At 44.4% G+C, this 27,587-nt stretch overlaps 1 protein-coding gene across 1 annotated transcript in view; it reads right to left on the bottom strand.

The window, feature by feature from the left end:
- The window catches only part of slc9a8 (solute carrier family 9 member 8), a 136,869-nt gene that overhangs the window by 38,605 nt on the left and 70,677 nt on the right, over positions 1 to 27,587 (bottom strand). The window contains exons 5-7 of the mRNA XM_060937147.1: positions 9,450 to 9,533; positions 7,976 to 8,077; positions 4,466 to 4,500 (exon numbers count right to left, since the gene is read on the bottom strand). Of these exons, the coding sequence (XP_060793130.1) occupies positions 4,466 to 4,500; positions 7,976 to 8,077; positions 9,450 to 9,533 (221 nt within the window). The remainder of the gene's footprint in view (positions 1 to 4,465; positions 4,501 to 7,975; positions 8,078 to 9,449; positions 9,534 to 27,587) is intronic.

Raw genomic sequence — 27,587 nt, 5'->3', positions numbered from 1 at the left:
GGTGTACAGAGAGAGAGAGGGGTGTACAGAGAGAGAGAGGGTACAGTGAGAGAGGGGTGTACAGAGAGAGAGAGGGGTGTACAGAGAGAGAGGAGTGTACAGAGAGAGAGGGGTGTACAGAGAGAGGAGTGTACAGAGAGAGAGGGGTGTACAGAGAGAGAGGGGTGTACAGAGAGAGAGGGGTGTACAGAGAGAGGGGGTACAGTGAGTGAGGGGTGTACAGAGAGAGGGGTGTACAGTGAGAGAGGGGTGTACAGAGAGAGAGAGGGGTGTACAGAGAGAGAGGGGTGTACAGAGAGTGAGGGGTGTACAGAGAGAGAGGGGTGTACAGTGAGAGGGGTGTACAGAGAGAGAGAGGGGTGTACAGAGAGAGAGGGGGTACAGTGAGAGAGGGGTGTACAGAGAGAGAGGGGTGTACAGAGAGAGAGGGGGTACAGAGAGAGAGGGGGTACAGTGAGTGAGGGGTGTACAGAGAGAGGGGTGTACAGTGAGAGAGGGGTGTACAGAGAGAGGGGTGTACAGAGAGAGGGGTGTACAGTGAGAGAGGGGTGTACAGAGAGAGAGAGGGGTGTACAGAGAGAGAGGGGGTACAGTGAGAGAGGGGTGTACAGAGAGAGAGGGGTGTACAGAGAGAGGGGTGTACAGAGAGAGGGGTGTACAGTGAGAGAGGGGTGTACAGTGAGAGAGGGGTGTACAGAGAGAGAGAGGGGTGTACAGAGAGAGAGGGGGTACAGTGAGAGAGGGGTGTACAGAGAGAGAGGGGTGTACAGTGAGAGAGGGGTGTACAGAGAGAGAGGGGTGTACAGAGAGAGAGGGGGTACAGTGAGAGAGGGGTGTACAGAGAGAGAGGGGTGTACAGTGAGAGAGGGGTGTACAGAGAGAGAGGGGTGTACAGAGAGAGAGGGGTGTACAGTGAGAGAGAGAGAGAGAGGGGTGTACAGAGAGAGAGGGGTGTACAGTGAGAGAGGGGGTACAGTGAGAGAGGGGTGTACAGAGAGAGAGGGGGTACAGTGAGAGAGGGGTGTACAGTGAGAGAGGGGTGTACAGAGAGAGAGGGGTGTACAGAGAGAGAGGGGTGTACAGTGAGAGAGAGAGAGAGAGAGAGAGAGAGGGGGTACAGTGAGAGAATGGTACAGTGAGAGAGAGGGGGTACAGTGAGAGAGAGAGATACAGTGAGAGTGTGGAATCAGCCTGACTCTCCCTGTACCCCTCTGCCAGTAAAGTCAGAACTGAACCCTTCTGTTTTTCACTCAAAACTTTTTTATATTTCTTTTGTCTCGATGAATCGACATATTTTTCTATTCAGATTAAACGTCAGGTCCCTCTAGCACTCCATCATCCACACACACTGCTCCCACTGCAACAGGGTCATGCTGACCACAGCAGTGCTTTTTATACTCATCCTCTTTCAGTAAGATCTGATCCAGGTGATTACCTCATCACTACCTCATTAAGGAAAGTGAGGTAGGGGTGTGTGTCTGTGGGGGGGGGGGGGGGGGATTCCAGCACAGACACTGGAATAAAGTGGCTGCCAAACACAATGCTGACTTAAGAAAAAACCTGAAGTGGTCTCTCAATTTTTTCCAGAGGTGTTTTTATGGAAATGAGTCCAGAATGTTTAAAGGTCCCATGGCATGAAATTTTCACTTTCTGAGGTTTTTTAACGTTAAAATGAGTTCCTCTGACCTTCTTAAGTCACCCCAGTGGCTAGAAATTTCATAATGTGTAAACCAAACTATGCCCAACATTTGAGAATGGCGCGTCAAAACGGCACGTTGATAAGCTCTTCCCTTGCCGACGTCAGCAAGGGAGATGATCCCCACGCCCCCCCTCTGGATTCCCACCCACTGTATGGACTGCCCCGCCCAGTTGTAGTGAGGAGACCATAGAGGACACAACAACATGGCATCACCTAAGCGAGCGAAACATGGAAATTGCGCTGTACATGGATGTGACAACACAGAAAGGAGTCTGTTTTTACTGCCGACGGGAGAGCCCCTGAAGACGCAGTGGCTTCATTTTATTTACTCCAATAATACGCCGTCGAGTCTACCTAAGACGGTGTATGTTTGTCGGAAGCATTTTCCTGATGAATGTTTCCACAACTTGGGACAGTACAGGGCAGGTTTTGCACATCAACTGTCACTGAAGCCTGGGTCCGTACCAAGCATCCCTGCCGCATCAGCAACAAACACCGAACAAGTAAGTGTAGAACTGTTAAGTCGTTTTGCCGTGTTTTAAAATCGGTGCGTTTGCAATGGCTACATTAGCTGTGCAGCTAACCGCTTCCTGCAGTTAGCCAGGTACTCCGCGCTACCTCTGTTACAATAGCCAATCAAAACAGTTTTTACAAAGACACACATTCTTTTTTTTAAGTCACTCATTCATTTTATTTGTTTGTTCAGTAAAAACCCAAACATTTGTTGAATTTATTTTATTTCCTCACGTCGCACCTTAATGACGTCAGCGCGCGGTATTTTTCCCTGATTCTGGGCCGGGGTGTCGTGAGTGGCAGAGCAGCTCCATCGCTGCAATCCACTGAAAGTCAGCCCTAGATCCAATCTTTTGTCGGGAGCCGAGGTCGCGCGGGCGGCCCTCCAGCAGCACCGGCCGCCCGTGGAGGCAGCGGTTCTCCCAGGGGCGAGTTGGGGGGCGGAAACGGCAAAGTCCCCACTCCTCCATGGTAAAACTGCTCAGTTTTACCATGGGCTCGAGTTGTACCATTTTTTTTTAGACAGGGCGGACGGACCAGGGCATTCGTCCGCCTGGCTGTGCCCGATGAGGAGCGCTCTCAGCCAGCTTGGGAGGCAGACGGCAGCCCCTCCCCCTCCCCCCATGGCATGCCCCCACCCTCTACCCTTCCCCGCCTCCTGCTTCTCATTAGCAAAACGACGCACTGGGAAAAGGGCTGAAATGGGGCTTTCTTCCAGGAGGCTATATCTACGTTCCGAGGGTTCATTTCGAGAAAGGCTGCGGATATAACATCCGGAAACCTCCACGAGCCCGTTTAAAGCATCAACAAACCACCATGCCATGGGACCTTTAACACCAATGAAAAGAATAGTAGGCGGGCCTTCGAGTCCATATATGGAAATAAGAGCTGCTCTTAATGCGTGTCTTTCAGACCAATTGAGAGAACTGTACACGTGGCTTTGAGTGCTTAGTATATGGAAATGAGTGTGGGTCTGAGTGGGCGTGTCTTTGTGAGCAACTCCTGGGTTTCATGTGACGTCACATCCGCCTCATTAATTATTCAGAACTTTAGCTGGTGGTCGACCAAAGCTCAGCTGACAAAGTGTTTGTACGGAGAAGGTTCATTGCTCGCATGAAAAATGCCTTACGCTTGCGTTGTTCAAATTGATCAAACCGTGAAACTGAAAAGTTTCTTCAGGGTTCGCCGTGAACTAATAAAAAAAGGGTGAACGAACACAGGATTTCACAAAAAGACGTGGAGAAAGGCGGCTTTTGAACCTCTCAGTGAAATCGCAGGGAGCCGAGTCGAAGCGTGCTGGAGTTTCACTCGGTGAAAGGTTTGTATTTCTCTCTCAGCTCTGTCCTTAGTGTTTCCCAAGTACTTTTCTTGCTGTGTCGTTATTTTACGGTACCGAAGCGCTAAAGTCCCCAGCTGTTTCTTTGTTCACTCCTCACAAAGTCCAGATGCATGAAGGTCGCGACAAAATTCTTCCCCAGCCGTACAGTTCCAATGCGCCGTGATCACTTCTCCGTCTTGTTTAACTCAGATCCAGGTCTTTAAAGGGGTTTCTGATGATCTTTGTGAATGATTTAGCTGAGAGATAAGAGCCAACATAAGCGAGAATCAACCCAACTGTTGTTTGTTTACACTTCAACTTGCAGCGCTTCGTTGTAAAGACGTGAAGGAAAAGCTTTAAAAAAAATCCTTCCACGGGCAAAAACAATCCAGGATTCACTGGGCAGCGACTTGATCCCGAGGTCCTTTACCCAGCCACATACAAAAAAGCTGTAAGCCTCCAGACTCTTCCACGCTTTCATCTGTTTTGCGGTGTAGAAGGACGTCTGCACCTCCAGATAGTTGGAGATGTCGGGGAACTCGACTGAAGGGTAGTTTTTGAGATCGTATGACAAATCCTTCTTTCCCAGACTGTAGGCGTCGATTCCATTGCACACAGCAATCTTCTGAATATATCTAAAGCCAGCAGCGGCTTCTAGATTACGAGCGTCCTCTGATAAGCCGTTTAGATCACCAGCTATTTCACTTCCGCTAAAACCGCTCAGAAAAGTCACGTGACTGAAACCCAGCAATAGAGAGGAATGTGGGTGTGTCTGAGTCCATATATGAAAGTGAGAGTGGCCCTGACTGTGCATGTCTTTAATAGCCAATACCCTACTCAAAACGTTTAAAGGGCGTGTCTCTGAGAAGTTACAGGCTGATCTAAGCGCTCAAATTCAGCCCCAACTTGGAGTAAACAAGAAATCATTCATTCACCTGTCTGTCATGGTCATCTTGTAAATAACATCTGCCTGTGTGAAGAAGAGATAAAAACAGTATTAAAATATTAAAAAAAACAAAAACACACGCGCACACACACACACACACACACACGAGAGACTTTCTCAGATCCTATAATGTCTTACTGTCAGGCTGTGTATTACATAATCTGTGCACAGGGAATGCTGCCATACTCACTCTGTAGGAAATGATTAATTATTCTCTCTCTCTCTCGCTCTCTCTCTCTCTCTCACACACACACACCTGGACAAAAACACTCTGCAAGGTTTAAAAAAAAATTTAACTGCAAGTGAACGGCTCTCTGTGGAGGGGCACAAGTTATTATAATAATAATAATAATCTGTACACAGCTTTTTATTAACTGCCTTACTTTTATTCACATTAATTTATTGTTCTTTCTTCTCATTCTATTTCTTGAAGCACAATATTATATATTTTTATCATTTATTTTCTTTTTTATTTCATTGCCATTTGTTACATTTCTGTCCTTTGGTAGCCTGGCTAACGCGACAAAGCTCTACGAGCTATTGGTCTGGCCAAGATATTAAGCCCAACCGTTTCCCAGAGCCCGTGGTTGACCCGCCTCCCTGAAATGCCTCGGTTTGCTACTGGTCGAAGCCAGAAAAGGCTGTGACGAAGCTTAAACCAATCACATCACTCTTTCCTCTGACGTATGTGACGCGACGGGGCTAACTGGTAGATTAAACTCTTACCGAAGCCGGTCGGGAGCAAGGCGAAAGCGTCCTTCCTTTCAATAAATACCTCCAGGGCTGCTCTTTGCTCCGTTTTCAATGAGAACTTGCTCCATGTTCGTAATGTTTCTAGTGAATGAAGCGCTTCCGGCATAGATTCTGTAAACAATCTATGGCTTCCGGTTGCAGTTCTACTACGTCAGTGCCTTGAACACGCCTCTACCCAGGGCCGTTGGAGATGCTCAAAGTTGATTGGTTCCCGATTTTTCGGGAGCTTGGAAGAGCTGGAGATAGCTTGCCTGGCCAGACTAAGCTCGCAACAGGCCCTCGTGTTGCGTCACGCTTAGGATGGGCGGGCCCAGGCTAGTCCTTTGTATAATTTGAGACAGGATTTTTCCTTCTGTTTTGTTTTTGACTTTGAAGTATGTTGTAAGTGTATGAAAGCTGCTGTATAAATAAATTAATAACAAAATATCACAATAATAAATAAATAATAATAAAAAACAGTAGCTGTGAGGGAAAATTATACATAACAGTAAAAATAATAAAAATGTGTTTGAGAATAGAACAGTATAATTAAAAATGATGATAAAAGTTACATGCCAGTAGAAGTAAGGCAAAGAATAAAGCCTAATTAAATACTGCTTTTCTGCGTGTGTGCACACCAGGGCAGGAATTTCACGAGGCCCTCGTGCCCTCTCAATTTGGCCTTGTGCCCTTGGAAAAAAATATCTGCCGTAAGGCCACAGTGGCCTTGATGCCCTGCGGTTTTGTAGTCTGCCTCGTGACTGCCAACAGGCAACAACATCACCTGCGTCTATTGAGAAAAAAATACGTCTTTTGATGACATTCTGGATTCTTCTTGGGCAACTCATCAGTGGTGGATCGGACTCGAGCCTGGCATGAACCGCTCCGACGTGCTATAATGGCACCAATCTATCACCAGCCAACCAGGAGACTTAATCAAACGCATCCCCCGCCCACTTGTGTGAATTTCAACATATAGGGCTTAAGTTCATTAGCGTTAAATAAGCATTGCTTGTACAGTAACGTTATGTCGTTACAACGTTGACCCACTTAACGTGCAGAGTACCGACTGTAGCCGCTAACAAATGCTAATTAGCTTGCTGTCAAGTTTTTCCTGTGTCGAGCTTTAAGCGCAAGGTCATGGATGCTCCTACTGCTTGTTCCTGCCGTAATATGATACGTGATGTGTGCTGTTGTCTGTTCATAGCCACTTTTTTAATCTATGCAGTTAGCGTTGTTTTGTTACTAGTATTGTATGTTTCGTTTTGCAGTTTAACCGAAGTGTAACTGCTGCCATCTTGACGAGATCACCATCGCAAGAGATTTATCTCATTGTTAAAAACAGAAAAATGCAGGCATATTGTCCAAGGAGCATGCAGAGTGCGAAGACCTTAAATTGCTCTGTGTAAATTAGAAAATGGCGCAACTTCCTCTGTAGCCGTCAACGGACAAGCACAGACTCGTCTCGAGTTTTGAGCCAATCACAGCAGGGCAGCACTGCGGCCTGAGGTAAAACAGGATAGTTTAAGTTTGTTTAAATTACAAAAATGAGTAACCCAATGACTGTCTCATATACTCTTCATATACTCACACTGTTTAACTAATGCAATAAAACTAATCTTTAAAAGTGGAATTTACTCAAACTGTTTGCACAGAATGAACTTTGGGGTTAACAGTGTAATAGTGTTGCAGTGTTCTGCAAATTTGCAATTTAATATTTCAGATCTTGAGACATGAAAGTGCTATTTTAAAAAATAAAAGGTCAGAAATGTTTTCTTTGTCGTCTATTTAGTTCATTTTATTTCCTCAATAATTTTCCTGGATTGAGAAATGGGTCTGGGCTCTTCTGGGTTAATCAGTAGCCTGCATGCTAGTACATGTTCCATTTACAGTCAAACATTCTGATGGACTCCAGGCTCAATTTTGATTAATCAAAAATCTGCGTAGTAGTACAGTCTGAAGATGCTCTCGCACATTCGGTGTCAGTTGAACAAAAATTATGGGAGGATATAGGTTTAATAAGTTTTATAATTTTTGAAGTGAGTGATGGATTGATAAGTTTAGATGTGTTCAATATTTTCTTATCTTCAGACATAACAGTGTAGGAGATGTTTCTTTACCTGTGTGATAGTTTCGACTGAGACTCCAATCTTCCTCAGAAGAGTCATTAGTCCTTAAATTAAATTCATTATAGACGTGAACTTAAAATCATTGTTTTATTTTATGGCCTTGGTGCCCTGGCTTTTGGCCTTCGTGCCCTCAAAAAATTGACAGCACAAAAGGCCAAGTGGCCCCGCCCCTAAAACGACGAAATTCCAGGCCTGGTGCATACGCACGCACGCGCGCGCGTGTGTGTGTGTTTAAATTATTTTTTTTGTCATGTTTCCAGGATGTTCCACATTAAATGCAACTATGAACAGATAATAAAGTACAAGTCACTCTTTAGTAAATAACAAACTGGAATCATTTATAAATTGCAGTGGGACAAGAGGAATAAAAACACTGCTGAATGAGAGAGAGAGAGAGAGAGAAAAGGTCAAGAAAGAAAGAAAAAACAAAGAAAGAAGGGAAGGTCAAGAAAAAGAAAGACAGACAGAAAGAAAGAAGGGAAGGTCAAGAAAAAGACAGACAGAAAGAAGGGAAGGTCAAGAAATAAAGAAAGACAGACAGAAAGAAAGAAAGAAGGGAAGGTCATGAAAGGGAGTAAATATTCTGAGATAAGAAGAGAGTGTGATGCTGAGATGTAAAATGAAAGAGGAAGTGGTACCTGTCCCAGGAAGTAGATCCCTCCCCCGACGATGAAGGCGGATATGGCCGTCCCGATGACGGCGAATAAGGAGATGGAGCCGATGTTCTGGAAGAAGTTTCCCTAAAGACAGAGTGCCGCGTCAGAGACGCTCTCGTCATCCTGCTCTAATCACAGCAGCGTAAACATTTCTCCAGGTGTGTTCACCTGACCCACTTCCTGTCTCCGCTCTCAGAACCGACCGCGCAGTCGTCAAACGGACCACTGACGCAGTGGAAACGTGGACGTATTGCACAATTGTTTCCTAAATCCCGAACATTCCCACTGTGGAACAGATGACGGGAAACTAAACCAGTTCGGTGTGGAACAAACTGTAAGGTTTAGAGGGTTTTATTTTACTGGGGGAAAATTAGTGTAATATCAACTATCAGAAATAAAATCTCAAACAGCTATCTCACATTATCGTTTCTATGGTAACGCTTAGGGAAGGAGTCTCCAGTGTCAGAGTTGAAGCTGTATGGTAAAGTTTTCAGACATTTACTGGACAGAACAGAGAGAGAGAGAGAGAGAGAGAGAGAGAGAGAGAGAGAGAGAGAGAGAGAGAGAGAGAGAGAATGGGGGCAGCCATGGTCTGAAGGTTAGAGAAGCAGCCCTGGGCCCAAAGGGTCACCAGTTCAACTCCCAGGAGCGGCAGGATAAATGTGAGGGGAGCTGAGTGAATGAACAGCACTCCCCCCTCCCTCTCTATCAGGGCTGACGTGCCCTTGAGCAAGGCACAACCACCCAACGCCCACCTGCTCCCCGGGCACTGCAGCACACAGGGCTGTGCTCACAGCTCGCGATACTCGATCATGCATGATTTTCGGGGGTGCGATACGATATCGTTTACTCACTTGAAAATCGAAAATCCCATATATGACATATTTCATGCATATCTCCCGGTTCTGTAGCACGTTGTCATCAATTTTCACTTGATTTAAAGCGTGTTTCATGCCAGAAATCGACGGAAATTCATGCTTGCAACCCGTTCCAACCAAAAACGGTTTTATTTACAAATGGCGCTTCCAGTTACTCAGGGCATGCGCAGTAGAAATTAGGCGCTCTGCTTCAATGCGCTCTGCTACAGACGCTGCAAGCCGCTAATTACGTCCCCCATGTCTCCATGGCCTCGTCTCGAGACTCATTGATTGAATAATTTTGGCGCCAAACAAATTCGCGCCCTCTGCTTACAATACATTAAAAGACATCGTTTAACTCGATATATCGCGATATACCGTATATGGCACAATATCGTGAGCAACTGATGGCAAGCGAGCACAGCCCTAGTAGCATAGCTGCCCACTGCTCTGGGTGTGTGCGCGCGCGCGCAGGTGTTTTCACTGCTTCAGATGGGTTCAATGCAGAGGAGGAATTTCACTGTGCTCGAGTGTGCATGTGACGAATAAAGGCTTCTTCTTCTTTAAAAATCCTGAGCTCCCGAGGGACGAGGACTTACTTTATGAAGCGAGTATCCCGACTCAAAGATGATTGGAGGCAGCAGGAGGAGGAAGAACATGTTGGGCTTGAACATTTCCTCTTCCTGAGACAGAAACAAGAGGGAGGGGGGACAAGAAGAAAAATGACTTGAGTAACCATTTCCAGTTTCCACTGGATAAATAATCAGAGAGCAGCAGAGGAAACACACACACACACGTTATATTAATCATATCCACGCTATATTACACACACACAGTTTAGATGTGTGCAATTTCATTTTGTACATTTGTCACTGACAGCTTGTAGTTATTAGCGCAGAACACATATGAGCCTCCATGTGGTGTGGAAAATCAGCCTGAAGAGACATCCATCTGTGTGCGCGCACACACACACACACACACACACACACTGAGATCTTACCCACCCACACAATCCTAACTATGCTCTACAAAGTTAAAATCTAATACATACACACCTACAAGTTGTGTAATGGTAGCAAGGTGTGTGTGTGTGTGTGTACGTTTCCTGAGAGGAAGTGCCCTTAAATATCTTCAAACCCCAAAACACACACACACACACAGATCAACTCATATGGCCCTTTTCCACTACCCTTTTTCAGCTCACTTCAGCCCGACACGGCTCGCGTTTCGACTACCAAAAACCAGCACGACTCAGCTCGCTTCAGCCCTTCTTAGCCCCTAAAACTCGCACGGTTTTGGAGTGGGGCTGAAGCGAGCCAAACCGAGCCGAGTGAGGCTAGGGGCGTGAGCAGACACTCCCCTGTGCACTGATTGGTGAGGAGGAGTGTCCTCACATGCCCACACACGCCCCGCGAGCGCGCTGGGATCTGTAAACATCGTAAACCCGGAAGAAGGAGAATTACGAGAATTTCTGAAGCCTTATGCGCCTCGCCTCATCTATACGCTCTTGCCAGTATCTGTTGGCGTTGTCGGTGACAACAAGCCACAGCACCAAGACCAGCAACACTAACGACTCCATGTCCTCCATGTTTATTGTTTACTATCCGGGTCGTGAGACTACCGCTTAAAAGATCACTGATGTCACTGTTTGCGCTGCTTAACGACATCACGTGACGTCCACCCACTTTCGCTAACTCCACCCAATGTGTCCACCCACTTCCAGCCAGCACGGTTCAGCGCGGTTGTAGTCGAAATGCAACTCCAACAGCCCCGCTCAGCCCGACTCAGCACGGCACGGCTCAGCCCGACTCAGCCGCGTTTGTAGTGGAAAAGCGGCAAAACTGTAACTGCAAGTACCAAAGAATATGGAAATGTGGGCAGAGCTTAAAAAGCATAGCTCACTGATTGGTCGAACACAATGCTCACAGAAACTTCTCTAGAACATACATTCTAGCAGAAATCACGTCACAGTGGTGTTTAATTAGATTAGATTAGATTAGATTAGATAAAACTTTATTAATCCCTTTGGGAGGGTTCCCTCAGGGAAATTAAGATTCCAGCAGCATTACAGAAAAACAGAGAAAAGAAATAGAGAAAACTTCTAGATCAATTAAAATATTTACATATACAAATATAAAAAGAATAAAGATATGGGGAAGGAGGGCGGCGGCAGGAGAGATATTGCACATTGTTTTTTGGTATTGCTGATTGTCAGGCTCGGCTACTGCTCCTTCCCGTCCTCTGTCCTCCTGTTCCCCCTCCTCCCCCCCAGAGAGGAGGTGTACAGTCTGATGGCGTGAGGAACAAAGGAGTTTTTGAGTCTGTTCATCCTGTACTCGGGAAGGAGCATTCTGTCACTGACCAGGCTCCTCTGGTTGCTGATGACGGTGTGCAGAGGGTGACTGGCATCGTCCGTGATGTTCAGTAGTTTGTCCATAGTCCTCTTCTCCGCCACCGCCACCAGAGAGACGTAGAATAATCGTAGAACAGTGACTGTTGAAAGGTTTTATAAATTTGTGTCTTTCTGATAAAAACATCACAAATGTATTGCTCAATATAACATCTCTGACTGGCTCCTGTTCATTTTCTGCATTTACACACACACTAACAGCTTCTTGTTACAAAATTCCATCTAGTCCAACGTCTCCATGCCTGTTAACTACACAGGGTACAGCGCAGTGACTTCATGGACCCTTCCTCCCTTCGTAGTGCACTACACGTGTAACAGAACACCATCTCAGGTTCTTCTCGCCTTCTTACAAAGTCTGCATGCAATATTCTGTCCATTCAGGCTGGGATTAAAGTATTGGCACCCTTTTTGTCTCACACGGCGATAAAGTCAGTCAATATGCAAATGAGTTTTACATTTATAAAACTGCATCTATGGCAACCTCGAGTGAGCCCCGGCCACTTTTACTGGCATCGGTACGTAATGAGAAACAGACACAGGAACTCGATTAGGAACTGGAATGTTCCGTTTAGAAACTGTAGCATGTTGTAGAGAAGCACTGATAGAATCAGGCCACTGAAACACACGCGAGCGCGCACGCACGGAGTCTGGGAGAACGTCCAAGCTCACCAAGAGCCAACAGTGATTTCATTATAATCTCATAACAGATCAGGAAATGAAGGTCACAAGACAACTGCAGCCTGGCAGGCATTTATTTATTTATTTATTTCCTTGTTGTTCCACAACATTTAATAGAAGGACAAAATGTTGACAATTTAATAGTTTTTCCAAATCGCTTTTCCACAGCTTTACGCGAGTTAGACAGCTTGAGAAAACTGGTTACGTTTTATTTTATTTCACCATTTATTTGATACGAGAATCATTTAAATAAAAGCACAGAAGTAAAATCAATACAATACGACCTTCCCTTCATCAACAAAGTTCACCACACAGGAGATTTCAGACACCATAAAAGGAGGCGTGGCCTAACATACTGCATCGTTTGCCACGTCGAATGCCTCCAATTAAATTCCCAATGGAACATTTTTTTATTTCTTCCTTGTAAAAATGCTCCTTTTTATACAAACATTAAGTACGGCCGGGAGGGGCGTGTTTACAAACTATTGCACTGTTTTGTAGTTACGTGGCTTAAAAAAAAAAGAAAGAAATGGAAAAAAACACCCCTTCCTTCAGTTCTGTACGGGAGCACGGGCTTCCTGTAGAATTTAAGTACGAGTTTGTGTTAAATATTCCATCACGACAAGTAACTGAATAAATTAGGCGCTTGATTTTTTTTCATGAATATCTCACGGATTTGTTTCATTAATTCAGAATTTAATAGTGCAAAAAAACCCGATCATAAGTGCAAGGCAGCGTCTCTCAAACACTTGACTACCAAACAACAAAAAGTGTATCTTTATTTCCATAAGATAGATGGGGTTTTATTCAGAGCTTATTTTTAATTTCCTTTTTTTTTTTAAATTTCTACTCTACAATTAACATGGGATTTTTTGTTTACCAATACATTTTATCGAAAATATTCATGACAGTTTCATATAAAACGAGTTAAAGCAATTTTATTAGTCCACTTGTTTGTTGGACAGGTGATAGTTTGTGTCGTGTAAGGGTGACAGATGGATGTAATTGCAGGAAGAGTTTTATTGAAAAAACACAGCAAACCGAGACGAAGGCCGAGTAGAAACCAGGCAGTGGTGGAGTGAGGCCCAGACAGGATATCAGAGGGATATAATACTCACAGTCCAAAAACACAAACAGGGTCAAAACCAGAATGCAAGGCTTTCACAAAGTCTGTGTGTTACTCAGAGTCCTTATTTAAATGTCTGCGCTGTGATTGAGCTCTAATCAGGAACAGGTGCATGGGGATTAGTCCTAATGGTGCTGTGTGTGTGGCGTATGGAGTGTGATATTGGATGGTAACTCTACAGTAGTGGTGTAAAGTGAAAGCGCTGGTTCACTGCTGTCCCCCAGGCACCCAGCAGAGTCACACCATAATAAATGTGCTGGTGCTGTTTCTAGCGCATGGCATACGGCGTCAAAGAAAGGAATAAATACGTATCGTAACTGCGATGCATCTCTCATTATTGGTCTCACTGTCACAAGACAATGCAGCGATTTATTGCGATGAAAAACACGACACGACAATTCGATGGTTCATTCATGGTGCTGTAATATTATTATTCTATTCAGAGGGATTCTGTGCTCTTGGAGATATTTTGCTCATAAACTCATCAGGAGCTCTGATTTTAGGCAGCGAATATTTGGCAGCTTTTCATTAAAAAAATAAAATAAAAAATATATTCCATTCACAAACCACAGAGGATGCAAACATTTGGACCTGTCTGTGTATGTATATTCAGTGCTGAGCGTAAATGAGTGCACCCCCTTTGAAAAGTAACATTTTAAACAATATCTCAATGAACACAAACAATTTCCAAAATGTTGACAAGACAAAGTTTAATATAACATCTGTTTAACTTATAACGGGAAAGTAAGGTTAATAATATAACTTAGATTACGCATTTTTCAGTTTTACTCAAATTAGGGTGGTGCAAAAATGAGTACACCCCACAACAAAAACTACTACATCTACAGTTGTGTTCACAATTATTCAACCCCCACTGAAATTAAGTGTTTTGGCCAGTTTGACATTGATTTTGATCATTTCAGTCATCTTATTTACAATTAAATCAAAGAGGCACTTGTAAATTAGACAAATATAACATAACATTTATAATAAAATGACCACAAATGTCTTTTCTGTGCTCACATCATTATCAGTTTTATTCAACCCCCAAGTGACATTCATTCTTAGTACAACATCCTTTTCCAGTTATAACATCTTTCAAGCGTGAAGCATAGCTTGACAAGTGTCTTTCAGCGACCAACGGGTATCTTAGCCCATTCTTCATGGTCAAAAGCCTCCAGTTCAGTCACATTCTTAGGCTTGCGCGCTGCAACTGCCTTCTTTAGGTCCCACCAGAGGTTTTCAATCGGATTTAAGTCTGGTGACTGCGATGGCCACTCCAGAATGTTCCAGCCCTTCATCTTCAACCATGCTCTAGTGGACTTGGATGTGTGCTTAGGATCATTGTCCTGTTGAAAGGTCCAACGTCTCCCAAGCCACAGGTTTGTGACAGACTCCATCACATTTTCTTCCAAGACTTCCTGGTACTGAAGAGAATTCATGGTACCCTGCACACGATGAAGCTTCCCTGTACCATTAGAAGCAAAACAGCCCCAAAGCATAACTGACCCCCCGCCATGCTTCACAGTAGGCAAGGTGTTCTTTTCTTCATAGGCCTGGTTCTTCCTCCTCCTCCAAACATAGCGCTGGTCCATGGGCCCAAACAGTTCTAATTTAGTTGCATCAGTCCACAGAACACTTTCCCAAAACTTTTGTGGCTTGTCCACATGACTTTTGGCATACTGCAGTCGACTTTTCTTATTCTTTGGAGTCAGCAAGGGGGTGCGCCTGGGAGTTCTGGCATAGAGGCCGTCATTACGCAGTGTGCGCCTTATTGTCTGTGCTGAAACCTCAATGCCCACATCTGACAGATCTTTTTTCAGTTCCTCACCAGTCACACGGGGATTTTTATCCACCTGGCGCTTCAGGTAGCGCACAGCAGTCGCCGTCAGGATCTTCTTTCTGCCACGACCAGGTAGCGTTTCCACTGTGCCCTTTGCCTTGAATTTACAGATGATGCTTCCGATAGTATCTCTTGGAATGTTTAACATTTTGGAAATCTTCTTATATCCATTGCCATTCTTGTGAAGAGAAATAACCTCTTCTCTTGTCTTCTGGGACCATTCTCTTGCCTTCACCATGTTTGTCAACACACCAGTAAATGTCTAGAAGGAGCTGAGTATCACAGTCCTTTTAAATCTGCCTAATTGGTGCTTATTATGCTTGATTGATGCTCGTTGACATCCACAAGTGTTTTCAATACCTGATTGAAAACACTTGAATGAACCTCTGTTCTTAAGAGTGGTAGTCTTAAAGGAGTTGAATAACTGTGTCAATGAAGAAATCACAAAAAGGCCATTTAATACTTTATTACAAAAGCAATTGATGTCATTTTAGTTGCATTTGGTTCTTTAACAAGTCCTTGTAAGATGTCATTATGAACACAATTACAAATGTACACTGAATTCCCGAAAACCCTTTACAGCATTGGGGGTTGAATAATTTTGAACACAACTGTAGTACTTTGTATGGCCTCCATGATTTCACCAAGTCTTCTAGGCATGGAATGAACAAGTTGGCGACATTTTGCAACATCAATCTTTTTCCATTCTTCAACAATGACCTCTTTTAGTGACTGGATGCTGGATGGAGAGTGATGCTCAACTCGTCTCTTCAGAATTCCCCATAGGTGTTCGACTGGGTTCAGATCAGGAGACATACTTGGCCACTGAATCACTTTCACCCTGTTCTTCTTCACAAATCCAACAGTGGCCTTAGATGTGTGTTTAGTCATGTTGGAAAAGTGCACGACAACCAAGGGCACGGAGTGATGGTAGCATCTTCTCTTTCAGTATAGAGCAATACGTCTGTGAATTCATGATGCCATCAATGAAATGCAGCTCCCCGACACCAGCAGCACTCATGCAGCCCCACATAAGGACACTGCCACCACCATGTTTCACTGTAGGCACCAGGCAGTTTTCTTTGTGTTCCTCACCTTTGCGATGCCATACAGTTTTGAAGCCATCAGTTCCAAAAACATTTATCTTGGTCTCATCACTCCAGAGTATAGAGTCCCAGTAGTCTTCATCTTTGTCAGCATGGGCCCTGGCAAACTCTAGGCGGGTTTTTTTGTGCCTGGGCTTTAGGAGAGGCTTCTTTCGTGGACGGCATCCATGCATGCCATTCCTCTGCAGTGTACGCCATATTGTATCACGGGAAATAGTCACCCCAGTTTGGCTTTCTACTTCTTTAGATAACTGCAGTGAACTTGCATGCCGACTTTCTTCAACCCTTCTCATCAGAAGACGCTCCTGTTGAGATGTTAACTTCCATGGACAACCTGGACGTCTCTGTGAGATGGTTGCAGTTCCATCTTTCTTAAAATTTTTGTACCACTTTTGCTACAGTATTCTGACTGATAAGAAAGCCTCAGTACCCTGCAGGGCAAATGGATCGTCCAACAGCGGCGGGATGAAATCCAGGAGCCCAGAGGCTGATAATCTCAGGTACCCGTAGGCCGCTGAGACGAAGGATTACAAACCTTGCCATATGTACTTACAACTGCAGGTCATTGGCAGGGAGCCCTGGTTTGGCCCATCTAATGGAGGAGGAGAAGAAGAAAATCAAATGCGACATCCTCGGTATATGCGAAACACGTCAAAAAGAAGAACTGAACGCAAGATGGAAATATGGGAGTGCCCTAAGATTTGGGAAGGCAGAAGGCACAAGATCAACAGGAGGCATCGGTTTCATCATCAGCAATGAATGGACCTCAGAAGTCGTCTCATGTGATAGAACATCATCACGCCTCGGAGTACTTGTCATTAACCTCTCGAGACGAGCAAATCTGAAAGTTATCCAAGCGTACGCCCCTACAAGCAGCAGCGAAGACGAAGTGGAAGAATTTTACCAAATGCTAGATACCACACTAGTTAAACATACAACATATACCATCGTAATGGGCGACTTCAACGCAAAAGTTGGCAAAGGACGGCCAGGAGAAAAGTTCACAGGAAGATTTGGCCTGGCGGAGAGGAACAAGAGAGGAGAACGGCTGGTCTCCGAAGCAGAGGCGAGGAGGTTATACATAGGCAACTGCCTTTTCAAGAAAAGAGCTAAGAAAAGGTGGACCTGGATATTTCCAAATGTTCAATACCGCAACGAGATCGATTATGTGCTAGTCGACAAAAGGAGAATTCTGCAAGACGTCTCTGTCATCCCACAATTCAACAGCGGTAGCGACCATCGTTTACTGAGGGCGAAGATAGCGATAGACGAAATACGAGAGAAGGCGGCATTGCACATATCCATGAAGAACCAACGCGTCAAGAGTGTTGACGAAAACATTCTAAAATACGCTATCAAAGAGGAAACATGGGCACAACTGCAGGACATCGGCGAGGACTACGGCTCACTTACCCAGAAGATCAAAGCATGCATTCGAAAGGTGCAAGTTCCCACCCTGAAAGAAGATAACGAAAGGATCTTGGTGACGACGAAGAAACTGCTGGAGAAAAGGAAGAATATGAAAAGGAATATCGAAGATCATCTAGAATATTCCATCCTCTGCAAAAGTATTCGACATAATCTCAAGGAAGACCTCCAAAACTTCAAGATGAAGAAGCTGATTCGGGTGGCAGAGGAACGGAAAAGTTTGAAAAAATGCAAGCGAGAAATGGCACAATACAGAACGGAAGTGACGGCTCTCAAAACCAAGGCGGGGAACACCACCACCGACAAAGGGGAAATGAAAATGATCATCGATACGTTTTGCACGAACCTTTTTAAGTCAGCGATCACAATCGATCCTCCTCTGTCACAAACAAACATCACAAGCGGTGTCAGAAATTCTGACATGTGAAATCGAAAATGCCCTCAAAATGATGAAAGGCTACAAATCTCCAGGAAAGGATGGCATAAACACGGAATCACTTCAAAGCAGCGGAGAGGCTCTTTGGAAAGTACTCGCGATACGGTTCAATCGATATACAGTGGGGCAAAAAAGTATTTAGTCAGTCACCAATTGTGCAAGTTCTCCCACTTAAAAAGTTGAGAGAGGCCTGTAATTTTCATCATAGGTACACTTCAACTATGAGAGACAGAATGAGAAAAAAAAAATCAAGAAAATCACATTGTCTGATTTTTAAAGAATTTATTTGCAAATTATGGTGGAAAATAAGTATTTGGTCAATAACAAAAGTTCATCTTAATACTTTGTTATATACCCTTTGTTGGCAATGACAGAGGTCAAACGTTTTCTGTAAGTCTTCACGAGGTTTTCACACACTGTTGCTGGTATGTTGGCCCATTCCTCCATGCAGATCTCCTCTAGAGCAGTGATGTTTTGGGGCTGTCGCTGGGCAACATGGACTTTCAACTCCCTCCAAAGATTTTCTATGGGGTTGAGATCTGGAGACTGGCTAGGCCACTCCAGGACCTTGAAATGCTTCTTACGAAGCCACTCCTTCGTTGCCCGGGCGGTGTGTTTGGGATCATTGTCATGCTGAAAGAGCCAGCCACATTTCATCTTCAATGCCCTTGCTGATGGAAGGAGGTTTTCACTCAAAATCTCACGATACATGGCCCCATTCATTCTTTCCTTTACACGGATCAGTCGTCCTGGTCCCTTTGCAGAAAAGCAGCCCCAAAGCATGATGTTTCCACCCCCATGCTTCACAGTAGGTATGGTGTTCTTTGGATGCAACTCAGCATTCTTTCTCCTCCAAACAGGACAAGTTGAGTTTTTACCAAAAAGTTCTATTTTGGTTTCATCTGACCATATGACATTCTCCCAATCCTCTTCTGGATCATCCAAATGCTCTCTAGCAAACTTCAGACGGGCCTGGACATGTACTGGCTTAAGCAGGGGGACACGTCTGGCACTGCAGGATTTGAGTCCCTGGCGGCGTAGTGTGTTACTGATGGTAGCCTTTGTTACTTTGGTCCCAGCTCTCTGCAGGTCATTCACTAGGTCCCCCTGTGTGGTTCTGGGATTTTTGCTCACCGTTCTTGTGATCATTTTGACCCCACGGGGTGAGATCTTGCATGGAGCCCCAGATCGAGGGAGATTATCAGTGGTCTTGTATGTCTTCCATTTTCTAATAATTGCTCCCACAGTTGATTTCTTCACACCAAGCTGCTTACCTATTGCAGATTCAGTCTTCCCAGCCTGGTGCAGGTCTACAATTTTGTTTCTGGTGCTCTTTGGTCTTGGCCATAGTGGAGTTTGGAGTGTGACTGTTTGAGGTTGTGGACAGGGTGTCTTTTATACTGATAACGAGTTCAAACAGGTGCCATTAATACAGATAACGAGTGGAGGACAGAGGAGCCTCTTAAAGAAGTTGTTACAGGTCTGTGAGAGCCAGAAATCTTGCTTGCTTGTAGGTGATGAAATACTTATTTTACCAAGGAATTTACCAATTAATTCATTAAAAATCCTACAATGTGATTTCCTGGATTCTTTCCCCCCATTCTGTCTCTCATAGTTGAAAGTTGAAGTGTACCTATGATGAAAATTACAGGCCTCTCATCTTTTTAAGTGGAAGAACTTGCACAATTGGTGGCTGACTAAATACTTTTTTGCCCCACTGTATGAGGGAAGGGAAGGTACCATCACTTTGGAAACAATCAAAAACCGTCCTGTTGTACAAGAAGGGCGATCGAGAAGACCTGCGAAATTATCGGCGAATATGCCTACTGTCCCATCTCTACAAACTCTACACTAAAATCATAGTCAACAGACTATCACAACAACTCGATGAGCAACAGCCGAGAGAGCAGGCCGGCTTTCATAGGAAATACAGCATGATTAACCATATATTTACCCTCACCCAACTTTTGGAATGTGCGAGGGAATACAACTTGCCCCTGCGCATCGCTTTCGTGGATTACGAAAAAGCCTTTGATAGCGTTGAGATAAATGCAGTGCTGAAATCTCTACACACGCAAGGAGTTGAGCCTCAGTACATAAATGTGCTGAAAGAGGCCAACTCTGGATGTACAACAGATATCGAAGTACTATCGTCGCCCGTGACAGTCCGAGTTGAAAAAGGTGTCAAACAAGGGGACACCATCTCTCCAAAACTCTTCATCACGTGTCTCGAATCCATCATCCGAAATGTCAATAGGGATGGAGGTATAAACATCAACGGAGAGATACTGACACACCTCAGATTCGCAGACGACATCGCTCTCATTGCATCCAATACAGGTCAACTTCAGAATATGCTGAACGAGCTGGACAAACATAGTACAGCCGCTGGCCTCAAGATGAAGCGCACTAAAACCAAGTACATGTGGTCTGACAATGTAGCACGCGGAAGAGTGACTGTGGAAAGCGATGAAATCGAAGAGGTGGAAGAGTATATATACTTGGGACAAACAGTAAACATGAAACGCGATCAGGGTACAGAAATCTCCCGAAGGATCCGAGCAGGATGGAAGGCGTTCACCTCCATTAAAGAAGTGCTGACAGCAAGAATCTCCAAGCTCACACGTGCGAAACTGTTTAACAGTACAGTCTTACCCCCGATGCTATACGGAAGCGAGACTTGGGCCACCACACGTAAAGAGGAGCAAAGACCAAGTACAACCCAAAGGGCCATGGAAAGGTGGATGCTGGGAATCTCATTGAGGGAGCACATCAGAAACGAGGTGATACGAGAGAGAAGCAGGGTGAACGACGTGATCGCAGAATACCGGAGACGGAAGCTCAACTGGGCAGGCCATGTCGCCAGACTCAGACAACCGACGGACTCGCGCAACTGTCAAGTGGTATCCAAGGAATTGGAAAAGACCACACGGGCGACCTCCAAAACGATGGAAAGATGAGTTGAACAACAATCTCGGGACAACATGGATGAGAAGAGAGTCATCTCGTATGGAATGGAGGCCAATTGTGGCCAGCAATGAAAACATCTGAAGTCTGGCCAATCCAGGCAAGTAAAGCTTCGCTGATCTCGTAACCTTCACCTTTGTGGTGGAAAGAAATTATTTTCTTTGGGGAATTCTGAAGAGACAAGTTGAGCATCACTCTCCATCCAACATCCAGTCACTAAAAGAGGTCGTTGTTGAAGAATGGAAAAAGATTGATGTTGCAAAATATCGCCGACTTGCTCATTCCATGCCTAGAAGACTCGGTGTGGTCATTAAAAATCATGGCGGCCATACAAAGTACTAGATGTAGTAGTTTTTGTTGTGGGGTGTACTCATTTTTGCACCACCCCAATTTGAGTAAAACTGAAAAATGTGTAATCTAAGTTTATATTATTAACCTTACTTTCCCGTTATAAGTTAAACAGATGTTATATTAAACTTTGTCTTGTCAACATTTTGGAAATTGTTTGTGTTCATTGAGATATTGTTTAAAATGTTACTTTTCAAAGGGGGTGCACTCATTTACGGACGGATGGACGGGCAGGCAGACGGATGGAAGAACAAGGTTCATTTAGAGATCAGTCTGTTCCTGTGAAGATAACATCATGAACATACACACTGTTCCAGTGTATTTCAGGGTTATGGTGTGTGTGTGTGTGTGTGTGTGTGTGTGTGTGTGTGTGTGTGTGTGTGTGAGAGAGAAGTAAAAGTGAAAGGAGCAGCAGCTTAAAGTGCACCTGACAACAAAATTACAGTGGTGCTTGAAAGTTAGTGAACCCTTTAGAACTTTCTATATTTCTACATAAATGTGACCTAAAACAACATCAGATTTTCACACAAGTCCTAAAAGTAGATAAAAAGAACCCAGTTAAACAAATGAGACAAAAATATTATAACTGGTCATTTATTTATTGAGGAAAATGATCCAATATTACATATCTGAGACTGGCAAAAGTATGTGAACCTCTAGGATTAGCAGTTAATTTGAAGGTGAAATTAGAGTCAGGTGTTTTCAAGCAATGGGACGACAATCAGGTGTGAGTGGGCACCCTGTTTTATTTAAAGAACAGGGATCTATCAAAGTCTGATCTTCACAACGCATGTTTGTGGAAGTGTATCATGGCATGAACAAAGGAGATTTCTGAGGACCTCAGAAAAAGCGTTGTTGATGCTCATCAGGCTGGAAAAGGTTACAAAACCATCTCTAAAGAGTTTGGACTCCACCAATCCACAGTCAGACAGATTGTGTACAAATGGAGGAAATTCAAGACCATTGTTACCCTCCCCAGGAGTGGTCGACCAGCAAAGATCACTCCAAGAGCAAGGCGTGTAACAGTCGGCGACGTCACAAAGGACCCCAGGGTAACTTCTAAGCAACTGAAGGCCTCTCTCACATTGGCTAATGTTCATGAGTCCACCATCAGGAGAACACTGAACAACAATGGTGTGCATGGCAGGGTTGCAAGGAGAAAGCCACTGCTCTCCAAAAAGAACATTGCTGCTCATCTGCAGTTTGCTAAAGATCACGTGGACAAGCCAGAAGGCTATTGGAAAAATGTTTTGTGGATGGATGAGACCAAAATAGAACTTTTTGGTTTAAATGAGAAGCGTTATGTTTGGAGAAAGGAAAACACTGCATTCCAGCATAAGAACCTTATCCCATCTGTGAAACATGGTGGTGGTAGTGTCATGGTTTGGGCCTGTTTTTGCTGCATCTGGGCCAGGATAGCTTACCATAATTGATGGAACAATGAATTCTGAATTATACCAGCGAATTCTAAAGGAAAATGTCAGGACATCTGTCCATGAACTGAATCTCAAGAGAAGGTGGGTCATGCAGCAAGACAACGACCCTAAGCACACAAGTCGTTCTACCAAAGAATGGTTAAAGAAGAATAAAGTGAATGTTTTGGAATGGCCAAGTCAAAGTCCTGACCTTAATCCAATGGAAATGTTGTGGAAGGACCTGAAGCAAGCAGTTCATGTGAGGAAACCCACCAACATCCCAGAGTTGAAGCTGTTCTGTACGGAGGAACGGGCTAAAATTCCTCCAAACCGGTGTGCAGGACTGATCAACAGTTACCGCAAACGTTTAGTTGCAGTTATTGCTGCACAAGGGGGTCACACCAGATACTGAAAGCAAAGGTTCACATACTTTTGCCACTCACAGATATGTAATATTGGATCATTTTCCTCAATAAATAAATGACCGAGTATAATATTTTTGTCTCATTTGTTTAACGGGGTTCTCTTTATCTACTTTTAGAACTTGTGTGAAAATCTGAGGATGTTTTAGGTCATATTTATGCAGAAATATAGAAAATTCTAAAGGGTTCACAAACTTTCAAGCACCACTGTATGTTCTAAAATGGGTTTCTGTAATAAAACTACAAACACCACTGATCACTTTCATGATAGAACTAACCACCAACAGAACGGAACTCTTTGTGCGCAGCTGCATCAATCTGGCCAAACACCAAGCCGCTGTCAGTGGCCGCCATATTTGCCGTGACGTTACATGCAGAACAACTGCTCGGCCTTCTATGCAGCTATGGCCGACGAAACAGAGCGATTTTCTGACCAGTCTTCAGAAACTGAGGCCCTTTTTGAGGTTGACACTGGACATGTCGGATTACATGAAGACGAAGCAGTGGGCGGCATTTTGCCCTATCGTTTTGAGCCGTATCTGGACGATTTGCCTGCAGAAGGCAAGATTTCTGACTCGGACACAGACGACGACGACGGGACCAATGCAGAGGACGTCATGATCCCAGCTGACATCGGGAGGCTCCAAAGCACTGAATGGTAATATAATAATAATAGATCTAGTCCTCGGGGGGTGGGGGGTGGGGGGGGGGCATGAAGGATGAGGGAGGAAAGCACGGGGGGGGGGGGGGGCGATTAGGCAGGGAATGACCCTTTGCCTGGTCTACGACACCCCACATACCCCTTTTCCACCAAATCAGTTCCAGGGCTGGTTCGGGGCCAGTGCTGGTGCTGGTTCACAACTCGTTCGACTTGCGAGCCAGCTGAGAACCAGTTTGCTTTTCCATAGCTCGCGGTGCTAAGAGGAGACACGTCATTACGTCGCTGTATACGTCATTACGTCGCTACGTTTGCATAAACCTTGGCGCGAATATCGAAGCAAAAACAACACGGAAGCAGCAGCAGCAGCAACAACAAACAACAACAACAACAGTAATGGATGACTTCGCGTTTGTACAGCTGCTGCTTCTCGTCGCTTAAAAATGGCGATCTTTCACGGTCTTATTGTTGTTGGTCTTAACAACTCCGCCCGCCCCCCCCGCTGATGTAAGCGGTTCTTTCCTCTGGCCCAGCAGAGAGTTGGTGCTAGCCTGGAACCGGTTTTTCTGGCCCCAGAGCCAGTTCTTTGTCAGTGGAAACAGAAAACCCGGTTCCAAACTAAGCACTGGCCCCGAACCAGCCCTGGAACTGCTTTGGTGGAAAAGGGGCACCACAGGGTCTTGATGTGGACTGGTGCATAAATCCAGGCCTCTCCCCTATTACTGTAACCAAGCATCTAAAAACTTACCTAGGATATAGATGTACTGTGTAGTACAGAGTTTATGACTGAGTGATTGAACATTTATTATAATAATAATAATAATAATCTTGTAACACAAGTAGCAAGTCTGTATTATTCTGCAACAATTTCCTGGTTGCCACTGACAGTGGGATTGGTGAGGTACACATCCCGGCTGCCGCCTGAGCGGGATTTGTTCACCTTACACATCCTGCCATCAATGGCAACGTGATAATGATTAGGTCATTTCACTTGTTTGTGTTAATCACTTCCTGTTAAACAGAGTTAGTATGTTGAATTCTCTCAAGAGCAGAGATGGAAAGAGTACTAAAATATTATACTCAAGTACAAGTACTGTTACTCTGATGAAATTTTACTTAAGTACAAGTAAAGTTACCAGAAAAAAAATCTACTCAAGTAAAAGTAAAAAGTAGATCATTTAAAATGTACTTTGAGTAAAAGTAAAACGTTACTTTTAACAAGGGGTGTTTTCTGCCTCCATTGTGTTGTGCAAAAATGAAAAAGAAGAGGAAACAAGGATATATGTACATCTCAACCCAGATGTTTTATTTAAAGGAAGTGTATCAAATTGAATGCTTAGGATAATGCTGCATTAAAACTGAGACAAACAAAAAAGGTCAATACACACAGTCATGTGGTTTACATCGCCCTGACCACACACAAAGCATTGTACACGAAATATGAAAGTGAAATGTTGCACCGAAATCTCGTAGCTTGCCTGTGTGCACTGTGTGTTATTGAACAATTCAATTCAAACATTATTTGTTTTGCTTAGTATTCCTTTCTGGCCTGTTGGATGTAGAATGGTAGGAGGACTGATCACATCAGGTTGGCGAGCTAACTTGCTTGCATGATTAGCCAACCGAATAACAGACTAGTTACCGTTATGTTACAGTACCAACAGGTTGCTACTTCAACATTAGCAATGCCATCCACTATTTTTGGAATATAACCAGCCTATTGTCCGTTTTACTATGGAAAGGAAACATTATGATCAGGGGCGCAGATACATTTTTTGAACTGGGGGGGACAAAAAACTGGGGGGGACAAAAAACTGGGAGGGACAAAGCTGCCAGCAAACCAACCCCAACCCCGATATGCCTGTCAAACTTGTTGTGGGTAACCATAGCAACCAAGCTCGAGCTCGCAACCTGTGCAGTCTGCGCAGCTCAACCAACCGAATATCAGTCTTTGTTTTGTTTTATGTGAGTTGTTGCAACTATGTATACACTGCTGTGCACCTCAATAAACCGAATGGTAATTAGTCTTTTGATTTTTCCGTGAGGTTTGCCTTATGCAAAGAAAGACAGCATAGACTTTTTTCCTCCCTATAAGTGGGGGGGACCGAACGAGGTGAATTTAAATCTGGGTGGGACGAATCCCACCCATCCCACCCTCTATCTGCGCCCGTGATTATGATGCCAATGACAATACTTACCTCAACATGCTTGCGCAGATTAGACGTCGAATTTTTGTATGCCGCAATGGTTGTCTTCTTGGGCACACATAATCTGCATTGCATAATGAAACTGTCACCCCTTTTCTCTACGAAGCTTTAGTGATCACGTATGTAGGGCCAGGGGTGCACTTCATTACTGGAAGAAATTGCGTTTTCTGCAGGGTCGTCCACCACAGGTTCCTCGGTCTCCTCCATGTCCGCAGGGGCGCTTTATCAACACCCGTGGCCCAGGGGCTAGGCCCCTCATAGGCTACCTGTCAACCCTACCCTTACCGTTGGCCAGGAAAACACTCTTATTTTATTTGCAATATGTGTCAAGCATTTACAGTGTAAGCGCGTAATTAGCCTAGAAGCCTACGATAGGTTACGTTTGGCTCAGCGTAGCTGCGCAAGGCCCACGCTCACATCGCTCAACACATCCGACCACAGAGGGAGAGAAGAACGCGCGCATTATCATTACAGAGCCGGTTCTGATTATTACCACGGACAGGACAGTGATACTGCGTAACTTTCACGCAGGGGCGTGGCCAGAGATAACCACACAAGCGCGCGTGCGCTAATGTAGACCTATGTGTTGTAAACATAAAACACACACACCTACAGACAAGTCCTTTTAAAAAATAAAATACATAAAAATAGCTCGGCGGCATGAAAACAAACATTCACTGCAAGACAAGGTGCCCTAGAATCGCCATCAGTTTTTAATATCTATATGGACTTTGTTGTCAGGATTGCACAGCATGAGATATCAAAACTGTACCCAGATACAGGCTTCAAGTTCAGATATTGCATTCCAAATGAGGTATCCACAAGAGAAATGCGTACGAAAGCACGAGCATCAGGAGAGGGTTGCATAACAGAGATTCTATATGCAGATGATCAGGCCATACTCGCTGGACCCATCGAGGAGCTTCAGAATATTCTTCAGTTGTATGATAAGATCTACACCCGCTTTGGTTTACAAATATCATATGTCAAAACAGAAACAATGGCTTTTAACGTCAATGAGGATATCAAATGTAAACCAAGTATCATTTCCCTTGGCGGCACTAATATTAAAAACGTCCGCACCTATAAATATCTTGGTTATAATGTCAGCAACTGTGATGAATCCTCACACTTCCTACATGCTAGGATAAGTGCTGCATTCATGAAATGGAATGAACTGAAACACGTTCTAACCAACCACCGAATACCGCTAAAAACCCGTATAAAGTTCCTAGTGGCATGCGTTCGATCTCGCCTCCTGTACAGCACACAGGCATGGCAACTATCATCCAGTGAAATTCACAAAATTGAGGTAGTGTGGCACGGCTTCCTAAGGAAAATGATTAAAGGTGGATATAAACGAAAGAATGCCCCTGACCAAAAGAACACTACAAATGAAGATATAGACTGGAGCTACAAGATGTCCAATGCTGACCTCCGGAAACTGACAGGAACCCAGGATATAAAACTATCCTGCTACGTACAACAACTAAAATATATTGCTCACGTTTGCCGGATGGGCAATAACCAAGTGCAAAAGCAGCTCCTGTTTGACAAAAATGGTTACAAATGGACGAAATGGGAAAATCTGCTGGGCATAGACACCCAACAGATAAGACGTATGATGATGGACAAATCAAACTTTGAGCAACTGCTGCAACTGCTACAGCAGAAGCACCCCTAGAGAGTTTAA

The sequence above is a fragment of the Neoarius graeffei genome, chromosome 13, assembly GCF_027579695.1.
Source record: "Neoarius graeffei isolate fNeoGra1 chromosome 13, fNeoGra1.pri, whole genome shotgun sequence".
Taxonomy (NCBI): domain Eukaryota; kingdom Metazoa; phylum Chordata; class Actinopteri; order Siluriformes; family Ariidae; genus Neoarius; species Neoarius graeffei.
This window is presented reverse-complemented; position numbering and strand designations above follow the sequence as displayed.